Source organism: Cicer arietinum, chromosome 1, assembly GCF_000331145.2.
Source record: "Cicer arietinum cultivar CDC Frontier isolate Library 1 chromosome 1, Cicar.CDCFrontier_v2.0, whole genome shotgun sequence".
Lineage (NCBI taxonomy): Eukaryota > Viridiplantae > Streptophyta > Magnoliopsida > Fabales > Fabaceae > Cicer > Cicer arietinum.
Window position 1 is genome coordinate 39,217,691 of NC_021160.2, and position 23,157 is coordinate 39,240,847.

The 23,157-nt window shown below is 32.8% G+C and overlaps 2 protein-coding genes across 5 annotated transcripts; both read right to left on the minus strand.

The window, feature by feature from the left end:
- Positions 1-276: 276 nt before the first annotated feature.
- LOC101499310 (serine/threonine-protein kinase RHS3) lies at positions 277-4,360 on the minus strand. Of its 3 annotated transcripts, none has more exons than XM_073368069.1 (4): positions 4,023-4,360; positions 3,069-3,143; positions 2,001-2,788; positions 277-1,257 (listed from the first exon to the last, which is right to left on the minus strand). In XM_073368069.1, the coding sequence occupies exons 2-4, from the start codon at positions 3,084-3,086 to the stop codon at positions 378-380; spliced, it is 1,686 nt and encodes a 561-aa protein (XP_073224170.1). In that variant the 5' UTR covers positions 3,087-3,143; positions 4,023-4,360; the 3' UTR covers positions 277-377. The 3 variants fall into 3 exon arrangements, with proteins under 3 accessions (XP_073224170.1, XP_004488602.1, XP_073224168.1); XM_004488545.4 differs by having other exon boundaries at positions 3,782-4,360; XM_073368067.1 differs by lacking the exon at positions 4,023-4,360 and adding an exon at positions 3,282-3,727.
- Positions 4,361-14,160: 9,800 nt separating this feature from the next.
- Positions 14,161-18,186, minus strand: LOC101499624 (mediator of RNA polymerase II transcription subunit 22a). Of its 2 annotated transcripts, none has more exons than XM_004488547.4 (4): positions 18,027-18,186; positions 16,584-16,758; positions 15,395-15,460; positions 14,161-14,849 (listed from the first exon to the last, which is right to left on the minus strand). In XM_004488547.4, the coding sequence occupies exons 2-4, from the start codon at positions 16,728-16,730 to the stop codon at positions 14,610-14,612; spliced, it is 453 nt and encodes a 150-aa protein (XP_004488604.1). In that variant the 5' UTR covers positions 16,731-16,758; positions 18,027-18,186; the 3' UTR covers positions 14,161-14,609. The 2 variants fall into 2 exon arrangements, with proteins under 2 accessions (XP_004488604.1, XP_027190373.1); XM_027334572.2 differs by lacking the exon at positions 18,027-18,186 and adding an exon at positions 17,854-18,008.
- Positions 18,187-23,157: the final 4,971 nt, after the last annotated feature.

The following is a 23,157-nucleotide window of genomic DNA, read 5'->3' on the forward strand; positions in this document are numbered from 1 at the left end:
GTACTGATTTTCTTCATATGCCACATGATCTTCATTAACTTTTTCATCCTTGTGTAATAGCTCATTTCTCTGTATTTCTGTTGGTTGATTAAAATTTGAATTTTTTCTTGTGAAAGAGTAAAGAGTATTGCTTATACTCATAAAATAACATTCATTTTGTGTGTCAAAAGTATATAACAAATATTCAGAAAAAAAAAAAGATACTGCTTAGAACAATATTAAAGACACTGAAAACATACTTTAGAAGGAAAATAATTTTTTGAATGAATTTACATGTATGTGTTAACAATGATCATTAGTTCTCTGATATGCCTTCAAGGAGGAAGTGACACTTTTGTACAATAAATTTTGCTAAAACAAGTATATGCATTTTTCTGCTAAAAATACTCAAAATCTACATAAGAATCAGTAGCATTTTTGCTTTTTGTATCACTAGCAGCAACATCTGCTATCTTCTTATCAACTGGTGGTGGTGCTGTCTCTTTTTTAGCATACTTTGAAAAGTCTATGACATCTGGTATATGTGGTGGTGATGCACTTCTAACTAGAGCCCAATTCACTCCTTCAAAAAATGGATGTTGTTTTATTTCGGTTGCACCTCTTTTATAAGCAATTCTCTTCTGAGGTTCTTTCACAAGCAATCCTCTAATAAGATCGCGCGCCACGGTACTAATTTGAGGACTATCTGGAAACCTCAGTGGCTGTCCAACAACATTGAAAAGTGTTGCTTTGTATCCTGCACCTTTAAAAGGTGTTGCTCCATGTAACAATTCATACAAGAAGATTCCAAAAGTCCACCAATCTACTGCACTACCATGTCCTTCTCCTTTGACTATTTCAGGAGCTAGATACTCATGTGTTCCTACAAATGACATTGATCTCACATTTGTTGGTTCTGCCATTAGTTCTGGAAGGCGGTTTCCGTTAACCAATAGGCCAAAGTCTGATTTTGCCTTTCGATTCTTCTTCGAAGGCAAAATGCGAGGGAAAAAGCTTGATGATGTCTGAGCAGTTCCAACTGCTTGGTCATCATTAAACACACCTCCAGAATCACTACCGTTTCCGCTGTTTCCTACATTTGTAGAGGATGACTTGACAAGTGTAGGACTGACGGAGCAGCGAAGCGATAAATCGAAATCCGAGAGCATGATATGTCCTTCGTCCCTAACTAAAAGATTCTCTGGCTTTAAGTCTCTGTATACAATGCCAAGCATGTGCAGGTACTCAAGAGCTAACAAAACCTCTGAAGCATAGAACCTATCACAACAGATTTGAATGTAAGATTCTTGATCTACAAACTGTGTTCATAAAGGTTAAATCAAATGGCTAACAGAAGTCATGCCAGTGGTGAAAGTTAAAAACAAAACAAAACAAAACAAATCATTTGTAAATGGAAAAAGTTCGAATGTATTCGAATCAATCAACTTAGTCTTTGAAATTGTCAAGTAAGACAATTTAGTTCTTGAAATTGATATAACTCTAAATTGATCCATGAAAATGAAATATTCAATCATATTAGTTTACTTGAGATCACATTTTTTGGATAAACCAAGGTATTATCTACATGGAACTACATAGACTAATCCCTCAAGGTAGCTAAATCTATTTAAGAGATTGACTTCTCCCAACATGTGTTTTTCTATATGCATCGGTTATGTATCGAACACCAAGCCATCTAGTTAAGGGACTCAAAAGAACTAAATTGACCGACTCAAAAACTAATGCAATTGAGGATATTCAATTTTATAGATAATTTTGCAAATTCGTTAATATTTTGGACCAGGTTGCGTAAAGCCTAATTTTAAGTACTAAATTGACTATTCACTTATATGAAGTTAATCACAGGTTGTTAAAATCAATTCAGTCATGCAATATGAGGACAAACTTAATAGATCATCATCAACTTATATGAAGTTACAGTGACTTCTAAATGTCTTGTGAAGTATATGCAGAAAAATGGAAGAACAGAAGAGAAAATGCAACAAACAGATTCAACTAACCTTGCAGCTTCTTCAGTGAAACACTTATTCGGCTGTTTCTGTCGAAGCGAATGAAGATCGCCACCACTACAGTACTCCATTACAAGACAGTAAAACTTATCAGTTTCAAAGTAAGAATACAAAGTAGGCAAAAAAGGGTGATCAAGAAGTCCAAGAATCTCCCTTTCTGTCTGTGATCTAAGAAGCTTGTTTCTACTTATAAGAGCAGCCTTATCCATTACTTTCATAGCAAAATGAGCATCAGTTCCTTTAAGTTCCACAAGGTACACACTTCCAATGTCTCCGTAACCGATACGCTTAAGAAGCCTAAAATGGCTTAGATTAAGAGGACCAGCTTTGGAAACCATGTTAATTGCATCCCACCTTACATCACCACCAGTATGTGGCCTAATGTGTGAACAACTTGTGCTCTCTAAACTGTCGCTGCGTGAGCTTGTTCCGCTTCCTGTGCCGTGATTGTTCGCCTTTGTATGAGTAGGCATACCCTTTGAAACTCCTGTTGGTAATCCTGGTGATGGAGTTGCAGGTTCAGAATTTGAAGGCATCCTTGTTCTTGGACTTTGTCTTGAAGTATTGTAATCAGAAATGTTTTTGTTTGGTGGATTTAGTTTCTGTGGTTTATTTTTTTTTGCAAATTTTTCTTCACTTGCTGAATCTTCCAATGTGCATGCATATTTTTCTTCTGGATTCACATTTTTTGGATGAGTTGGTGAATTGTTTCCTGAATTTGGATAACTGTGAACATTATGATGTCTCTCAAGAGGTTCTTCTGTTATTTTGTGATTCATCTGCATTTATGATGAAACAAAAGTTTTGATCAAATTTTCACAATCATGACATTTGCACCAGGACCAGGACGAGTCCAAGTACCAGAGTTCAAACTGCGGTGAAAGAGAAAATAGTAACATAACATTTTGCTGATAAAAAAATGAATAATTTGAAGAAACTCATTCCAAAAGAATTATTTATTATCATTTTTTTTTCCTTAAGAAAACATGAATTTATTGTGTTTGATTATGATAAGCAATTATGCATGTGTAGAGTGACTAACAATGATGAAACTCTTACCTCTGGTAAATCAGGCATTTTGACAGGCTTTGACACAATGAATGTGCAACACAATGACACTCCTTAAGACAATTTCTGGAAGAAAAAAAAAAATTGGTTATGATGAAGAGATGAATTGTTTGTGCAAAACAACATGAGAATGATGATTTCATGATTTTAGCATGATTCAAAAAGAATCATATATATTTATTATAAGAAGCTAAAATTACTAACATCTTGCTTTGTGTCTCTTAATGTGAAACAACAATTGTATCAATAAACTTATACAAAATGTAATTTAATTTCTTCTTGTGAAAAAATATGTACAAATTAATAGAGAAAATTAGGCCTTATTGTTGAACATGCATGATGCCATGATATAAAAGTCAAGAGCATAAAGAACCAAAAACTAAATTCATGGTTTCCACGTTATGGAATCTAATGTAGACAAAGTCAGAATTCAAGTATGGTTATTACAAATCAAATTTTTTTAAGCAAATATTTTGACATGTAAAAGTATAGAGAAAAAATATTAATTATGTTGTCACCTTAGGCTCTACCAATCATTTGCAACACAAAGAAATTTATTAATAAAAACAAAAATAAAGAAAACAAAAACATGGAGAGATACACCAAATCATTATTGGTATATATAAAAATGATATGTTAACAATTTATATATTAGATATATGTTGAAGATTGATGTGACAAGAAAATGTATACAGCAAACAAACCTGAAAGTTAGAAATTGCATTAATTAATCCTGATAACTCTTGAGGCTATGTAATGTAAGAGCTAATAACAATAATGCTTGAGGTGCATGGTGAATGAATATAACAAATTAAATTTCTTTTCAAGTAAAAAAAAGAGAGAGAAATTATGTATAGGATGAAAAAGAAAAAAAGGGTTGTTTGAATTAGGAAAGAAATGACATGTGGATATTGAAAATGAGCTGGTTGTTAATTGGAACACAACCTATCAACAAAAAAACACTGGAGAGATGATGATATCTTGTGTGAGAGGAAATTGTGGAACAAGAGGTAGAAGATAGCCCCATAACCACAATTAGGAAAATCAAAATATTTATATATAGAAAATTGTAAATAAAAACTATATGAAAATTAATTTGTTTTTATTAAGTATAGAGTGATTTACAGATTAGCATGATGGATAATTTTGAGAGTGAGAGAGAGAGAGAGAAAAGAGGAAATGGTCACAGATATGAAAAAAGAATGGATAGGCGTCATATTCTCTTTGAAATGGAAATGGAGGTTTAATTGTCTCCCTCTCATATCTGCCTACTCCTAATGTGTCCTTAAATTGACAACATCATGTTATGTTGTCACCACCATAGCTTAGACCTATATCATGTATACAAGTCATTATTTTTTATGTATTTTTTGTTTGCATTATAAGTTTAATTTATATGTACTTAGAAGTCTAATGATAAAATTTTATTAATTTAATATATAAATATAAGTTATGATGATATTTTAAAAAAATTTAGCTCCGTCAAAATTGATGTCATTTAATAAAACAATATAATTTTTTAATAGAAGACATTAACTTGACATATTTCAATCACATGCTAAATGAATAAGTTGTCATTTTTTATTTTTAGTTCATTTCGATGTTTAGGATTCATTTTATATTATATTTTTTAGTCTAAATATTTCAATGACATACCAAACAATTAAGTTTGGTCCTCTTTTTTTTAGTTCACTGCAATGTTTAGGGTTCATTTTATACTAATTTTATTTTTGAGTCTAAATATTTTGTTGCATTTATCAATGTTTTTTTTTTCTTCCGGTGTACGTAGTTATTGTGAGTGAAAAATGGATTTGAAATATTCTCTATTTTTGAACAATATATTTTATAAGGAAATTAAAACTTAATTTAGTGTGTTCATTCGCACTTTGCAATGTGATAATGTTCATGAATATTTGTCTATCAATAAATTTTATGGTTTCTAACAACGTTCTTTACCAAACATCTTGTGCTCATACATTTCAACAAAATGGTATAACCGAATTGACACCTTATTGAAACCACTTGTACTTTTCTTATTCACGGTAATGTACCATCTTATTTGGGGGAATGTTATCATGACAACGTGTTATCTCATAAATCTCATGTCTTCATCTCTCCTTGATAAAAAAGTTTCTCACCAAGTCCTCTTTCTTCACACCCTTCTTCACTCACTTTCTCCTCGTGTCTTTTGGTCCACATATTTTATTCATATTCTCACTTCTGGTCTTGACAAACTTTCGGTTCAATCACTAAAATGTGTCTTTCTTGATTACCATCAATCCCAAAAAATTATTGTTGTTGTTCTTCTACTCTTTGACGATATCTCATATAAGCTCATATCACATTTTTTGAGCATGTCACGTACTACGAGTAGTTTCTTGACCCTATATTTGTAGTTATTTCTATGGACCCACCAAAATATGTTTCACCAGCTCATTTACCACTAGAGCCTATTACATATACCCCCTTGAGACACTTCTAGTGACCCCTCTCGTTGTCCCACTTGGACTCTCCTACTGTATAACTTCTTTAGACATATTGCTTTCGGCACCCACCATCTAATGTACATGTCTCGACTTCTATTCATGATACTGAGGCCATTCTAGACGTTCCTTCGATGTCACCTCATTTATCGGATCCGACCTTTGATCTTCCCATTGCTATTCTTAAAGGTATACATCTTACTCGTAACTTATCCCCTCATTACATTGTTTTGAGTTATCATTGTCTTTCTTCTTTGGATTACACTTTCTTGTCTCCCTTTTCTTTAGTTTCTATTCCTAAATCTCTAGCGAAACATTATTCCATCCAAAGTGGAGCCAAGTAATGATTGACTAGATGTGTGCACTTCAAAACAATGATACTTGAGAAATCTTCCTTTATCCTTTGGGAATTCTTTAGTAGATGGCCATGAGCTTTATACGGTGAAAGTTGGTTCTCATTGTAAGGTTGACAATTTTAATGTTGGTTTGGTGGTAAGTTGTTATGCTCAATATTTTTTCTCAATTACAGTGATATTTTCTCATTTGTTGCTAAGATGGCCTTTGTCATACTCCTCTTTATTGCAATCATTCATCCTTAGCCTATGCACCAACTTGACTTTAATTTTTTGCATAGTGATCTTAAAGAGAAACCACGTGGATTGCAGCATGGAGGGGGGAGTCCTCTAACATAATTCTAAATAGTCTCCTTAAGCTTGGTTTGATAGACTCATCACAATTGTACAACAACCTGGTATGACTCAAAGCGAAACCAATCATTCTATATTTTATTTCCACTCAGTCCAAGGGTTCATTTACTTGATTGTCTACATATATGATATTGTCATCTATGGTAGTGATTAGCATGACATACTTCAGTTTATACAACAACTATCTCATCAGTTTCAGACTAAAGATTTTTTGCAAGCTTCGTTAGTTCTTGGGTATTGAGGTAGCCCAATCCAATGATGACTTAGTAAAGAGGTATGCGATGGATATCCTTAAAGAGACAAATTTATTGAGTGTCAAGCCAGTTGATACTCCTATTGATCCAAATGTCAAAGTTCTACATAATAAATGGTAGTCACTTTCAAATTTAGGGAGATATAGAAGATTGAGTGGTAAATTAAATTACCTTACAATCATCCATCCAAATATTTCATTTGCATTTAGTGTGGTAAACCAATTCTTAAGCTCTCCTTGTCGAGAACATTAGAATGTTGATATCTTGAGATACATTAATGCTTTAGGAAAATGTCTAATTCATGAGAACACATGATACACTCAAATATTTGGTTATTTAAATGTCAATTAAGCAAGTTGCCAAGCTCGCATATTGATAGTTGATCCACTTTTGTTGTGTACTTGTTGGAGGAAATTTAATATCATGGAATTGTAAGAAACATGGTGTAGTTGCAAAATCCACTATTGAAGCTGAATTAAGGATCATGACATTAGTGACTTGTGAGTTATTTGGTTGAAACATTTACTCAAATAGTCAATTTGAAGAGGCAACATAAATGACATTAATTTGTGATAATCAATTTTTCACAATGACCAAACATATTGAGATAGATTGTCACTTTGCAAAAGAAAAGATTGAATCAAGCAAAATCACTACTAATTTTGTTAATTCAAATGATCAATTGACAAATGTCTTCACTAAATCCTTGAGAGGTCTTCAAATCAATTATATTTGTAACAAGCTGGATGCATATGATCTATCACTACAAGAAAAGAAGGAATTTGTGAGGGCCAAAAGCCCTCACAAAGGGCAAATAGCAGCCACAAATAAGCTGGTCACAAACTTTTGTGAGGGCTTTTGCAGCCACAAAGTTTGTAAAACACGTTGCCATTTGTGAGGGCCTTTGCAACCACAAAAGGCTGCCTTTGTGAGGGCCTTTGCAGCCACAAAAACTTGCATTTGTTAGGGCACATGCCGCCACAAAGGACAGACTGATTTTAAAAAATTCAGCCTTTGTGAGGGCCTAGGCTGCCACAAAATCCCTCCTTTGTGAGGGTTTAGGCCGCCACAAAGTACCATCCAGATTAAAAAATAAATATTTTGTGAGGGCTTAGGCCGCCACAAAATATTACGTATATTAAAAAATTAATTTTTCAAATTTAACATTAATATTGTATTATAATATTATATATAATAAATTAATATAAATATAAATTTAAAATTTAAATTAAAATTATAATTAAATTTAAATTTAAATTAAATTTAAAATATAATATCATTATAAATTAAATTTAATATATAATAAACTAATCTGAATATAATTAAAAATTAAATTTAAAATAAAATATTTAAATTATAATTATAATTAAAGATGAATTTAAATTACAAATAAAACAAAATTTAAATTAAAATTAAATTAAAATAAAATTAAAATTAAAATAAAAATAAAAATAAAATTAAAATTAAAATTAAAATTAAATATTAAAATTAAAATAAATATTATATATAAAAATATAATATTAATAATAATTAAAGTAATTACCACAAAATCAAATAAAACATGCATTCCAAAATTAACAAATAATGTCTTACAAACCCAAAATTTATAAATAATGTCTTACAAACCCAAAATTAAACACACAATAATTAACTAAGACAACATAATTAATATGTGTTCATACAACCCAAAAATAAATTATGAAATTATTCAAATGACATCAATCCTCATAATAATTCCTCTGATCAGCTCCACTCCCACCATCATTATTTCCTGCAATGTTACCCGACGAAAGAAGTCCCTCAAAAGTATTATTAATTTGTGTTGGAGGAGACATCATAGTTTGAAATTGAATTTCATCTTCAATGGCACCACCACTAGTCGAAGGAGGAGCCCTAGCTGATTGAGGTTGATTTAAATCTAGTCTGATCAACCCAGCTGTTGGCATAGTTGGTCGGTATGCAGTTTGATGATCTGGTTGAGGTTGAGGAAGTTGATGTGAAGAGGACAACACATACTGATAATTATGAAAATATTGTTGTTGCTGAAACATTGGTGGCTACTGCTGTTGCTGGAAGACAGAGTTCGGAGGATCCTGGTGTTGCTGTTGGAAATTTAGAGGCGGTTGCTGCTGCTGGGAGTATTGAGAGTAATTTTGTAGCTGCTGGAATAGTGGTTGTTGATGCAAGTATTGAGGCCGAGGCAGGAACTGCTGATGAAACACATGAGGAAATGAAAATTGTTGTTGTTGAAATTGCTGTTGCTGTTGAAACTGCTGCTGCTCTTGAAACTTTTGTTTTCCATTCCTCATTCAATTTATCAATTGCGGCTTGTATCAGCTGTTGTGTCTTTTCTTCTTGCTCACTTTCCCATTGCTTCTTTAACTGGTCAAGATTATATATCGACGGACGATGAGATCGATCCGTACTAGCATAAGAAGAAGACGTCTCAGTCTGAATATAGCCAGTTGGACCTTTCACAAAGGCTGATGATAAACTACCAGCACCCAGCACTGAAACTTTTGTTTCCACTCCTCATTCAATTTATCAATTGCGGCTTGTATCAGCTGTTGTGTCTTTTCTTCTTGCTCACTTGCCCATTGCTTCTTTAACTGGTCAAGATCATTATCTATCGACGGACGATGAGATCGATCCGTACTAGCATAAGAAGAAGACGTCTCAGTCTGAATATAGCCAGTTGGACCTTTCACAAAGGCTGATGATAAACTACCAGCACCCAGCACACGCCCTTTGTACTTGCCACCACTGATGTGCATAAAACTTGCGGTCTCATATTGTTTCCGCAACACTGGACCAGCTCGCAGAGCAGGAGGAAGAGTAGCTTGATGATCATCCCATTCTTTCATGATTTGCTGAAGTTGTTCCTATATTAAAAATAAAAAAATAAAAAATAAAAATAGTTAATAATTAATATATAATAATTTATAGATCTAATTAATATATAATAATTACCTAAATTATTTTTGATAATTCATCAGTATACTCATTTGTTTCAGGATTAACATGAAGATAGCGATGTATCTCAGCCTGAGTGACCTCCCTTCCAAGTTGCTTTTCCTAAAATATTAAATTAATGTCAAGTTTATAAGTTGGTGAAATGTGATGATTAATTGAATATAAATTAATAGATATATATTATAAATAATAATAAATTACCATATAATATTTAATTTCTCCAGCAGACATGGAACCTCCCTTATGAGTACTGGTACCCCTCTCAGATGCTCTATTAGTCTTTGCTTTTTCTCTCTTCTGTTTGTAAGCATCTGTGTTCCATTTCCTCCACAAAGCAGTCCAAACATTTTCACCAATCCAATTAGGCCGTTTTTCCTCCCCCTTATTACGTGCGTAAGCCAACATAGATGAGAGACGCTTTGAAAAGCGATGGTCAAATGAAGCCAAAACTGCGGCATCACACTCTCTTTTCCAAGTACATTTAGTTTGTTGTTTGTTTAAATTTAAAAAAATATTAAAAATATAATTAGTAATTCAATAAATTAATCAAATGTATATATAATTAGTAATTAAATATATTAATCTAATGACTTACTTTGAAACAATGTAAAAATTGATCAACTTCGCTAAATTGAAGTGTCTTATCCTCTTTTATCTCACCCAAGACAACCATGGTTTTTTATATTTCTCTTGTATAGCTTCAGCAATTGCCTTTGCAGATGATTTAAAAGGAAAATATCTTCAAAGTTTATATGCAAATTAAATATAAAATAAATTAATAAAATTAATAATGTAACATTGCAATAATAATGAAATATTTAATCAATCATAGTTTACATACCCATCTCCTTCTGGAATAATGACAATGCGGTTGTAGCAATCAACACATCCGGGATCTATTATTTCGTCTAAGGTATAAGGCTCTACTGGGACTCCGGATATAGAGGAATAACTCCACCACTAGTACCAATGGTCGGCATCAGCATGAGAGATGGGTCATTAGCAACACGTGGTTTAGCAACTTTTTTCTTACCACGTGATGTTTTGGATATTCCTCGTATTGCCATCATTCCTGTTCCTCCTGATCCATCCGAACCTCCTGATCCTCCTACTCCCGACACTAAAGCCATGTCTATATATATATATATATATATATATATATATATATATATATATAATGCGTAATTAATTAATTGTCTTCGTCTTCGTCGTCGTCGTCATTTGATGAGTGAATTAAGTCATTGCCTTCATCATTCTCTAATTCATCTATTTCTTGTTCATCAACTTCTTCTCCAATGTGTGACTCATGACAAAGTTGACTAATAGTCTCATATCCAATCACATGATCCAAATTTGACATTTCATCCATTTGAAATGCAACTTCTTCATGTTGACCTGCTTCAACTTCTTCTATGCCACTCGTTGGTCTTGTTTTGATTGCAACACACCAACCTTGTTTGCTTCTGACAGTTGATGTATAAGGAACATAATACACTTGTCTTACATTATGGGTCAGTGCAAATGGATCAAACTGTGGATATTTTTTGCTCATACGAGTGTCTACAGTATTGGATATCAAATTTATTTTAGTTCCTCTGCTAGATGTATCAAACCACTTACAGTAAAACAACACCATTTTTTATCGCATAATCTAGGAACGTGTAGTCAATTTCGTAAATATGCTCAATTATGCCATAGAAATCTTCTACTACACCACTATCAGAGACACTTTTCATACAAACTCCACTATTAATTGTTTCTTTTCCTTCAGTCCAAGATTTAGTGTGAAATTTGTATCCATTGACGTAATAGGTGTGCCATTCTTTGAAACTTCTACTCGGGCCCATAGATAAGTGCCTTAAGTGGATGTTGATAGGAGTTTGTTCTTCGAGATGCACTTGTTGTTGAAACCATAATGGGAAATTTGAATGTATATCATCAGATGATTGTCCCGTAGTTAAAAATGACCTGATCGATGACCATATATATGGTGAATATCAATTTAATCATATAATTAAATATAATTAATAAGAAGAGGAATTTGAAACGTACTAAATGTATGGTTTAACTTCAGTGCAGTTAATCAAAACGTGAACATGTGCCGCATTAAATACTTTGTCGTTTGGCTAGAAAATCTGAAAATCCCTACCAGCATGATGACCAGACAAGCAAAAAACTGTTAAAGCATGTGGATGACGTATAACACTATCAGTAGCGTTTCTTTCGTTAACTGGTAACAATGTTTTGTTGTTGAAATAATAAGAACAAAAGTGTGTTGTTTCACGGTGTAGGTAAGATGAACAAATTGAGCCCTCAACTCTAGCTTTGTTTTTCACCGACCGTTTTGAATACCCATGAAACCTATAATATACAAAGAGATGTACAATAAGCTCCATGTATATATAAGTTGAAGTATATATTGAAAATCAAGTATATGTATATATATATCACCTTTCAAATGGATACATCCATCTATACTGAACTGGTCCACCAAGCCTAGCTTCACTTGCAAGATGCACTGAGAGATGCTCCATGGAATCAAAAAACCCAGGAGGAAATACTTTCTCCAACTTACATAGAATGATCGGAATGTCATTTTCCATCTTGATGAGATCTTTATCAATGAGTGTTGAAGAACACAAATTCTTGAAATATTGACTCACTTCAATAAGTGGGTTCAATACATGTGTCGGTAAAGCACTAAAGGCAATAGGAAGTAAACACTCTAAAAATATATGACAATCATGACTTTTCATCCGATGCATCCTCCCATTTTCCACATCAGCACATCTTGCCAAATTAGAACAATAACCGTCAGGCGTCTTCAGCTCTTTCCGTTTTGTTCCACCAACAACAAACACACACACACACACACACACACACACACACACTAACTTGATGCCGAGTAGCGTCTGACTTGAAGCTTTTACTTACGGAGCTTACAAGTCTTCGAAGTAATTAACAACCACTGTAAAAAAAAAAATTCAATAATATTAATTACTTAAATCAAATCAAAAAATAAAATTAAAAAACTACATATATAATATAATATAAACTTACCAAAATTGAATCAAACTTGATGAATATTTTTTGTAGAGAGAATAGTTAGAGGGAGGTTTTAGAGAGAAGTTAGAAGTGAAAAAATGAAAGAGGAGTGGAGTAATATATATAGGATATGCTTGATCCTTTGTGGCGGCCAAAGCAGCCACAATGACCAACGGATATTAGACATTTGTGGCAGCCTGGGCGGCCAGAACTGCCAACGGTACTATTGTTGTTTGTGGCGGCCTTTGCTGCCACAAAATTTAACGGTCTTAACCTTTGTGGCGGCCTGGGCGGCCAGAAATTCCAACGTCAATTTTTGTCCTTTGTGGCGACCTTTGTAGCCATAAACAGTAACGTTCACTTGCTTTTGTGGCGGCCTATGCAGCCACAAATGGACATGTCACTTCAGTCTTTTGTGGCGGTCTTGCCCCTCACAAAATTTATATTTTGTGGCTGAAAAAGCCCTCACAAAATTCTTAAAAATTTAACTAGATTTTGTGGCTGCCTAAGCCCTCACAAAATCACAACGTTGTGATTTTGTGAGGGCTTAGGCAACCACAAAATCCAGTTAAATGTTTAAGAATTTGTGAGGGCTTTTTCAGCCACAAATAAAGACCAATTTCAATTTTTGTATTTGTGAGAGCTTTTTCGGTCACTAATTTGTGAGGGTTTTATTCGGCCACAAAATATTGTTTTTCTTGTAGTGTATATGCTTCAGTTTAAGGGGGAATGTTGAAATATATTATGATCTATGTATTTATCATCATATCATATAGGGATAACATCTCTTATATTTATTTTTGTATTTATTGCCTTAAACCTATATAAATATAAAATCAATTTTATTGTGTAGTTTAAACACACGGTTTTAATTTATGTCTCTCATTTAATAATATACCAAAGATGATTTTTTAGGACTTAGATAAATTCTTAAAATCATTTGGTTCTCTTTGTAATAATCTTAAAAATAAATAATATATTGGTTATATGTATTCCCTTCTCTTTACAAACACACTTAAATAAAATTGAAAATTTCTCTCTTTTTGGCTCTCCTCCCTCTTTCCAAAGTCTTCATCTCCCCTACCCTCCACTCCTAAATGGACCAACCGGTAATGGGTCTAACCATGGTCTTGTGCCGATCAATATCATGGTTTCAATATCATTAACAAATCTCTATAAAAGATAAATGAGTAAAGACCAAAGGAGAAAATACACAAGAATTTCTCCAAACTACTTACGTTTTTGTTAGTTTTATTCCTTGGTTACAGCAAATAGTAAGCAAGCACTGCTTTAGAGGGCGTTACATTAACAATACAGGTATCCTATAATTGCATTCTCATGAGAGGCAACTCTCTAAACATTATGTATGGTTAATGCATAGATCCTTGGAAAGTTTTAAAACACTTGAAATTCCCCATTTCACTATATTGTCAATTCCAAAACCCAACAAGAGAGTAATATTAGACAACAAAAACCACACCTGATGCCAAGCAACAATAGTGTCTCCAACAGTAGATAGTGTCGCAGAAATGGTTGAAGAATTAAGGTGGCAGTAACAATGACATTGGAACATTAATTGACAACAAAACTACCAAATGACAAAGATGAAGACAAAATGAGATGACGGAGAAAAATCACACGTTAAATGATTGCGTGCTTCTCATTTAATTCTACATTCTTCCATATGGCACAACTACGTCTAATATTCCATGCATTTATAATATGCAAGGCTATGTTGCTTTCTATTTTCTCTATAATGGGATAACAATTCCTAATAATGAGTTAAGTCATAACCATTCCTAATAAAAGAGATAAAGAAGTCCAAACAACAAAATTGTAGATCCATAAAAGGGTCAATCTCATTGCAGATCTATTGTAGACAACCTTGTCTTAAATTTGCAAGAGATTGATTCCATTATTCCACAACTTAGAACCTACAACCTCCTAGTCATACAACCCTAACCGTTGTGCCAAGACTCACTTTCGGAAAAACAATACAGTCTATTTTTATACTAAAGATATCATACATTAAGTGACAGGTGAAAGCAAAGCATTGATGTGGATTCTCAACTACGGATCCATATTTTGATTAGTCTTCTGTGCAGAAGATGAATAATGGGATTCAAGTTCTTTCAGGCTAGCTGCAGCGTCCTCTCCAATCCTAGATAATGTGCGGTCCGATTTTTCTGCCAGTTGGTTAAACTCAACCTTTCTTTGTTCTACATGGTCATTAAGGGAAGCAAATCCTGAGAATATTGCAGTCTGCTTCAGCTCCGACACCAATTTAAGTAGAGAATCAGCTCCTTGAACCTGTGTGTATATCAAAATATGAGCAAAAAGAAAATTAACTCAATAACCCTAAGAGTCTATTTGGTTTGACGGAAAGAAAAACAGGAGTTATTTTAATAGAAAGCATGGGGGAATCTTTTGGTAGCTGTGGTATTAGTGTTAAGTATCCACAAACTTTGCTGATGATTAATCTCCATCAGAGAACCTGGCTTACCACTTTTAGTGCAGTTGCCCCTCCAAATTACAATTTTCAGTCCACAAGACTTGAACTCAAGACCTTGGTTAAGGAGTTCGAGTCCAATTCCACTCAGACAAACGTGATGTGGAGGGCAGGATTTTAACTATACATTCTATGTTGTTGGAGAGGGGCAGGAGGAGAAGAGAGGGAAATGAACTCTTCCTGTTTTGTTTGGTTCACAGGGGGAGGAAAGGAATTATAAATTTATAATGGAGGAATACGACAAATAAAACCCACAGTAACACTGAGAACTTTGATGCATAAAAAACATAATGTCTGTGCAAGATACTAGCAGAGAAGCATAAGAATAACAGAGCTGTATTCTTACCATCCTAGCAGCACGCATCTCCATCATAAAAGCTTCCTGTGAATTTCTAACAGGAGGATCATTTACCTGCAAAAGTGTGCAAGCTTGTATGAAGTTAAGAAGTAACAACCGAACATTATGCACAAACAACATTATGCACAAACATTTAGCATGTCAGGAAATCCAAACAATTATTCGTGTTTGACAAGAAGAAAGAGCTAGTCAATTAGCAGAGACTACATATATCATTTTCTTGGAGTTTCTGAAACTAAGGACAGGATGTTAATATGTTATAACCAAAAAGTTAAAGATATGCATGTTTATATATGTTGAATCCCTGAACAAAATATAAGAGATGATGACAAACAACTCTTGACTCTTTTCCATTGATACACTCAGGGCAATTTATGTATCACAAAGTTGACAATGTTGATGAAACAAACACTATTTTCTTTTTCCAAGATAATGCCAACTCAATGATTAAATCCGACATTTTCATTCTCAAAAGTAAATAGACCATGTTTATCTTAATCTTTAAACTCCATCCCAACCTTCTACTATATTGTGTAAGCCAGCGGGAAACATCTCAAAATGTTAAATTGTAGCATATCTTTAATACAGATGGCATCTACCAAGTTATTTTCAGATAGATTATTATTGCATGGATTACTCTTCAACATGATGTTTTTTGTTGTGTCTTTAGCTGCTTCTTTTCATTGTTTCAGCCTCAATGGATAAGAGAAAAGTGAACAAACAAATTTTATTTGCTGTTTTCAGCATAATTAATTCTATAAGACAAATCATTAGGCAAGATGCAAATGTGCACTGTTCAAAAAAACATCATTGGGTTTGGGTTAAAAACAAAATTCCCAAATCCAATAGCTGACACTGCAATGAAATTTCAGAATAGTTGGATATCATCAACACCAGTAGGCAGGATCCAATTCCACAGTACATGGATCAGCACTTATGATTTATCAAATCAGTAAAATCCATATGGTATCAAGATGGGAATCAAAATTGTACTAAGAAAAACGAAAAATTCCATATTAAATAAATTCTGGAAGAATTATATACCAATAATCATATGTGCTTCTACTTGAAGACACAATTAAAATGGCAATTACAGAAAATGAAAATAGCAAAAATAATTGAAAGATGGAATTCTTAGTAGGAGATAATTGAAAGGACAGTGAAGATATATACATACCCTGGCCACATTGACGAGGTGGCTAAAATTGTCGACAATGTTAGCAATATCACCATCCACTCGCTGCAATAACGTCTTCTGCTTCTGGGCTGCAGCTGCCGCTGCTGCCGCGGTCGGCCCACCACCACCTGGTCCACCTTTGTTCATTCTCTCCTTCTTTCCTTGTGACGAAACTCTGAAGAACAAGAAAGAGAGACACTCACTGACTCAGCTCCTAGCACAATTAGGGTGAGTATTTATATGATAAAAAGAAATGTCTTGCTTAGAGGTAGAGCTATCAATGTTGCAAGCCCACTATTCTTGACCCCAAAACACATGCTGGAGGGCTAAGGTGGCCCATAGGCCCATTTTTCCAATTTTTTTTCTTCAAACTTTTACAGTCCACACGGAACTAGGGATTTGGAATGCATGTCCTGTATGCAACTTGCAATCGTAAAATATGATAAAATGCTATCAAATTTCAAATTCTAGGATTCATATTGTATGAACAACACTTCCCAATATTCTTCAAAACTTAAAAAAAATCAACCAATTAGGCTTGTTATTCTGCATAAACAAGAAAATGCTCAAAATGTATACATAAAAATGGATACCTTCAAAGCTGAGTGTTCACAATGAAACTCAAAACCAATCAAATAACAAGCCAAGTGATCTTGGTTCTGCTGACAGTTTAAAATCTACTTGCAATATGCAAAAATAAAATATAGAAACTTATCATCATTTGGTTACCTCAACAACCAAAAAAACCCTTTATTTTCTTATCCTAAATATGTCAACAAGTATCACTTAAGAAGCTCAATTATAAACAGAATTGAAGTTAGACACAATTGAACATCACACATCTTCACCAAATCTTCTAATCGACTAAGCCCCTTAATTCTTACTTTCAAAATTGAGCAATTAACACTTCAAGAGATACATATGCTCGTCAATGAAGGTAACATCCACAATCAATTAAGAAAAACAAAACTACAAGAAAAGGATGCTTAACAGCTTTAATGCTATAATACCCCACATGCTCTCTCATATATAAAGGTAAATTCTAAACACTCAACAAGCATAGAAGCTCATTACAAACTTCAACAATCTAAATCATAAAATAGTGACCCAAAATAAAAATACAACAAACCCAAAAACCATAACCCAAAACTATCTTGATTTTTGACCAAATATATCTAATAAAAGTCCCACCATTCTAACTAACAAAATGGGAGTTAATAAAGCAAAATTTAAGATATATTGGTGATCTAACAGAAAGTTAAAACAATACCATTTATAATAAAATGGGTGGTATAAGATAAATTTACAATCCAATAATGAGCCTCGTTGAGGCATTTCGACAAACACCTTGTAAGGGACTATGTTATTGCACCCATCAAATGAAATCAGAGAAAAAAAATAAAAAATTGAAAGTGAATGGGTTTGTGGGTTAGATAGGTTTACCAGTGACAAAGTGATGAAGCCTTCACAGGTGAAACGGCAGTAGCTTCTACTCGTTTCTACAGGTTGTGGTGTGGGTGTGTTTGGTTTGAGTGATTTAGAAGGGAACGAAATAGTGAAGAGAAAGAAAAGGAGAAATAGAGACGAAAGAATAAAATTGCTGGGTCCCACACGTTTATCATATGTGCTAAGAAAGTCAGAAAAGAACAGAAAAAAGCGACTATTTTTGTGGGTTTTTAGTTAAGGTTTAAATATAGTTTTTTTTTTCTTTCCAAAAAGTGTACCCACATTTTTTTTTGTTATTCATTCTTTGATGTATGATATTGAAAAGTATCATTTTTAATTTTTGTTTTAGTTTATATATATTTAATAAAAAAATATGGGTTTAGTTTATGCAATTATATTGTTTTTTAATTTTAGTTTTTGTAAGTATTTTTTGTTTGATTTCAATCCTTGTAAAATTATAAATTGACGTTTTTAGTCTTTGGCGTCATATGTCACCTAATAAAATCATGTCACGTGGTCACATAAGCTAACAACAAGAACTAAAAACAACAATTTCTAAATTTGTAGGGATTCGAACTTGACAAAAAAAATTATGAAGACTAAAACAAGTTGAAAATCTTCTAGTGAGATCTAGATTCGTATTTCACCTTATTTTGAGACAGTTGAGTTGATTCACCCAAAACTTGACTATTTTGATAGAAAACTCATTTTCAATTACATCACATGTAACTCTTGGATTAGTTAGATGAACAACACTTGTAATATAATGAAAGTGTATGATGCAATCATTCATATCATGATCCTATGTATTTCATATTATTTGGTACATTGAGAACCAAGATAAATTGAAATTCATATTGGTCAAGTGTTGACGGTTTACTTAGTTCAATAAGAGTTGTTGAATGGCTATAGTCACAAATGGAAGACTATGTTAATGGTCTATATAATAAAGGACTTGAAACCTACTTAAAGTGAGTAGCACATCGAAAAATAATTTAAAGCTATGCATTCTTGCATTTAAGATGGCAAAAAGGATTACAAAAGAAAATGTTACTTCGAATGTGGTTTGATCAAATATTGGAAGAAGAATTGTCTCATATACTAGAAATAGTGTAAGTTGAATAAAAAAAAGTTAAACTTTTTCTTTAAAATTTTATCATAGAAGTAAACTTCTTCTATAAAATGTGTATAAGATTCAATATATAAATGAGTAGAATGTGATTAAAGTCAAAATTCAATCTACATATTTGATATACAACAATTGGTTCTACATAAATATAGGGATCTTTGATTTTGACTTTTGGGCTTATTTGAACCTTAATAAGTGTTATTATTTTGAAAATCTTGTTATAAACATCACTTCCATTTCTTGAGATGATAAGAATTGATGTTTTGTTGTAATAAAAGGATACTTGTTATTTCATTTATTCAATTGATGTTTTCAATGTTAGAAATCTTGAAAAACACAAATCATGTGTCGTTGATCTCAAGTTTCCCATTTATGACATACAGGACAATAAGTTCAAATCTAGTTATTTGATTTTTATATACCTTGACATTATATTTTAGGTCATATAAGTCAGAAACGTATTTTAAGTGCCATGAAAATGAACCATTGGACTCATTCATTTGGAAATTGTTTGATGTTTATGATAATTACTTATCAGAAATGACGACTAAGCTTTGATCATCAGTCATGATAAAAAAGTTGGTGATCTTTTGGCATGATACATTTGAAGGTGATTAAACACGAGAAAGGGGGTTGAATTGTGTTTATCTAAATTCAATTGTTTTATGAATTCTTAGACTAATTTTGGTTCTGGTGACTTAACTCTTTTAAAGGATCAAAGGCAACAACAAAATAAGTAATGCATAAGCAAAATATAACACACTAGAGATCTACAAATTATTAGAGGCAAACTAAAGCCATTACTGAGTTGGGTTACAAGAGATTGAAACTGGTTCAGTTTTGCTTCTACTAAACATATTTGATACAATGATTTTTTCACACTACGACACTTAAAATATTTTTCTTTGAAAGAGTGCTTTGCTAGAACTTAATACACTTTGAAAGAAAATGTTTTAAAAACCTCATAGGATAGTGTCTATAATTATGTTAAGTATGAAAAATACTTTATAAAGAAATTCTTGCAAATGACATAGGCAGAAGCTAACAAGCCTTTTATTATCTAAGGTGTTAGCATAAACAATAAACGAGGTATTGCTTGCCTGATATTGGTTAAATAAATGTCACAATAAAAGAACTTGTCCTATGCAAAAAAAACCATGGAAAAACAAGATGTTAGAACTAAGATGGTTTTGAAGAGTAATGTATGACTAGTTTTGTTGATAACAAAAGGAAATTTATAAGAAAAATTTAATGTACTAATATTCTAAATTAAGTGTGTAGAAAAATAGAACAAATCAGAGGAAACGAAACTATGAGAGGAAACATAATGATCAGAGGAAATGCGCCCTAATGCGTGTGCAGTCAGTTGTCTCTGATGCGCTCACTCCAACGTTAACTCTGAAATGCTCAATCTAATAAATCAACTTTGACTTTTATATGCAACATGATTCTGATAAAGTTGCCTTTGCCTTTGAAAGTAATTCAACACATGTAGATTATTGATTATGCCTTCGATATTTTGACTCCATCTCTCATATTCAAACATTATAAACTAACTATGATTTTCATCCTTCTGACAAAATTCAATGCCTATAACAAAAGTCAACTCCTTTAACAGAAATTCAATGCCTATGACAAAAGTCAACGACTTTAAAAGATGCATTAGTTATGAAAAGACTTGAAAAATTCTTGAAAATGTGCCACTCTGTTACCTATTGATTGCACCGAATGAAATATATGGCTAAGTATTTTTTTAGTTGGGAGAAACGACTTACAAACAGACATCACCATTGACAACGGTGATAATTTTCAAATATGCAGAAACAATCATAATTGAAACACACTTCATCACACCAGTTCAAAACATCAATTTAGATGTGAGCAAAATTGAATCAAGGCAATGTTTCAATTTAATATTGAAGCAAGATAGATGTTCCATGATGGAATTTATAACAAGAATATTCTTTGGTTCAGGCAACATATAAATCTGCATTGAGCAAATCTTACAACAATTTTCATCAAACTACTTTGCAACAAATTGAGAAAATTTTCAACAACAAAGTTTGGACAGAGTTGACAACAACATTGACAAACTTCGAACAAAGTATGGACTTGGAATTTTGAATAACATTGATACAAACAATTGACCCTAATTTGAACATCATACACATTGATCAACATCAAATACTTAGAACAAATTCAAACATAATTATTGTTCGAATATTGAGCACATGTACAAACACATATTCATCTAAGTGTTAGATAATGTTAGACACATACATATCCTCTCATTTAGAGTCAAACATATACAAAATAAACTCTTATAATTTGGCCCCTTAATGGCTGTTGTTTTTGCTTTAACATGTTGCAGCAGCATCCAAAAGGTTGAGTAGACTTAACTGGGTGAGGTTAAGTGATTTTTGAAGATGAAAACACGAGACTGACGTTGAATTGTATTTGTATAAGTTGCATTATTTTTAATTATTTATTCAAGAATTGGTTAAGGTTTGGTGATTTTAACTAAAATAGAGGCAGTAGCAATTAAGCATAAGTAATTAGAGGCAACAATGAAGAAAATAGTGTAAGTAAAGTGACACAAGTTGATTTACCCTAGTTCACCACCAACTTGGTAGCTACATCTAGTCCCTTCACTTATAAGGATTTACCCACTAATTCGAATCCTTGAATTACACAACATCTTACCCTACAAGTCAGTCATCTCAAAGCAACCTAATGATGTAGCTAAATATCACTAGAAAGGGGGTTGAATAGGGATTTTGCTGTTTAAAAATAATTTTCTCGTGTTTTAAAAACTATCCTCTTAGAGAGCATGCAAACTCGAGGTTGGTCATTTAAACCTTTAAATAAGAGCTGAACAAAAGGAAGAGAAAATGTAAAGATTGACACACAACTTTTATACTGGTTCACCCAATGAAGGCTACGTTCAGTCCTCACACACTTATGAGATTTCACTAATATTCAAACTGGTCAACCTCTCACAGAGGATGCTTACACTTTGTGTATTCTTTAGCCTCACCAAGCTTACAATCAAGTTTCAACTATTTCCAAGTGTAACTCATGTGGAAATTATAGAGAGTGATATGAATGTGATTGTTTCTCTTTTCTTAAACACTTTCTAAAAAGATATTTCAAAGATCTAATGTAGGATTATAGAAAGTATAAAGAGGGGATGGATATTGTTCTTGATAGCTTTGAGATACTTGATCTTTTTATGCAATGTTGTTGTGTGTATGATAATGAAGAGCTCTTTGCCTTTTATAGAGACTTTGAGATGATATTTTTAAGTGGAAAAAGCTTTATGACCATTGGGGACTTCAATAAAAAAGTCCAAGGTCTTTCCTGATATTTACAAAATTGCCATCCAGCTTTCCTTTGACTAATGCAATCTATCCTCATGCACGAGGTTCAGTATACCTAGGAACTTGGACATGTGCAGTCCTTTTCTTTGTCCTTTCTTTAAGGCATGTAAGACCACATGTGACGTCCTTTTCTTTTTTCTTTTTTTAAGACATGTAAAAGCTTCACGTGATATCCTTTTCTCTTTCCTTTCTTTAAGACATGTGAAGGCTTCTATTTTTGGCTTGCTTGGTGTTGCCTTTACGAAGATTGACTCTATATTGTTTTCAATCATACAAGAATGATCTATAGGTCTGGTTTTAGCCTTTGCACATGATATGATGGTTTGCTTTCCAAGGTGTTGGGTTGCTTTCCAAGATATTGACCATAGACCCATCCTAGTATAATCCTTCCTCGTACTTTTCTTCTGCCATCTTACTTCTTTATTTCAAAAGCTTTATTTATTCATTCTTTAATACTGTTTTGCCTTTACTTAATGAATAAAATAATTTGTTTCATCAAAGATGAGTATTCTGCAGATTTGAAGAATCATCCTCTTACGAGGTCATCCTCTCGAATTCCAATCCTCCATATTTGAATCAGATTTTTCTCCTTTTTGTCTTAATGATTAATAACCTGTTT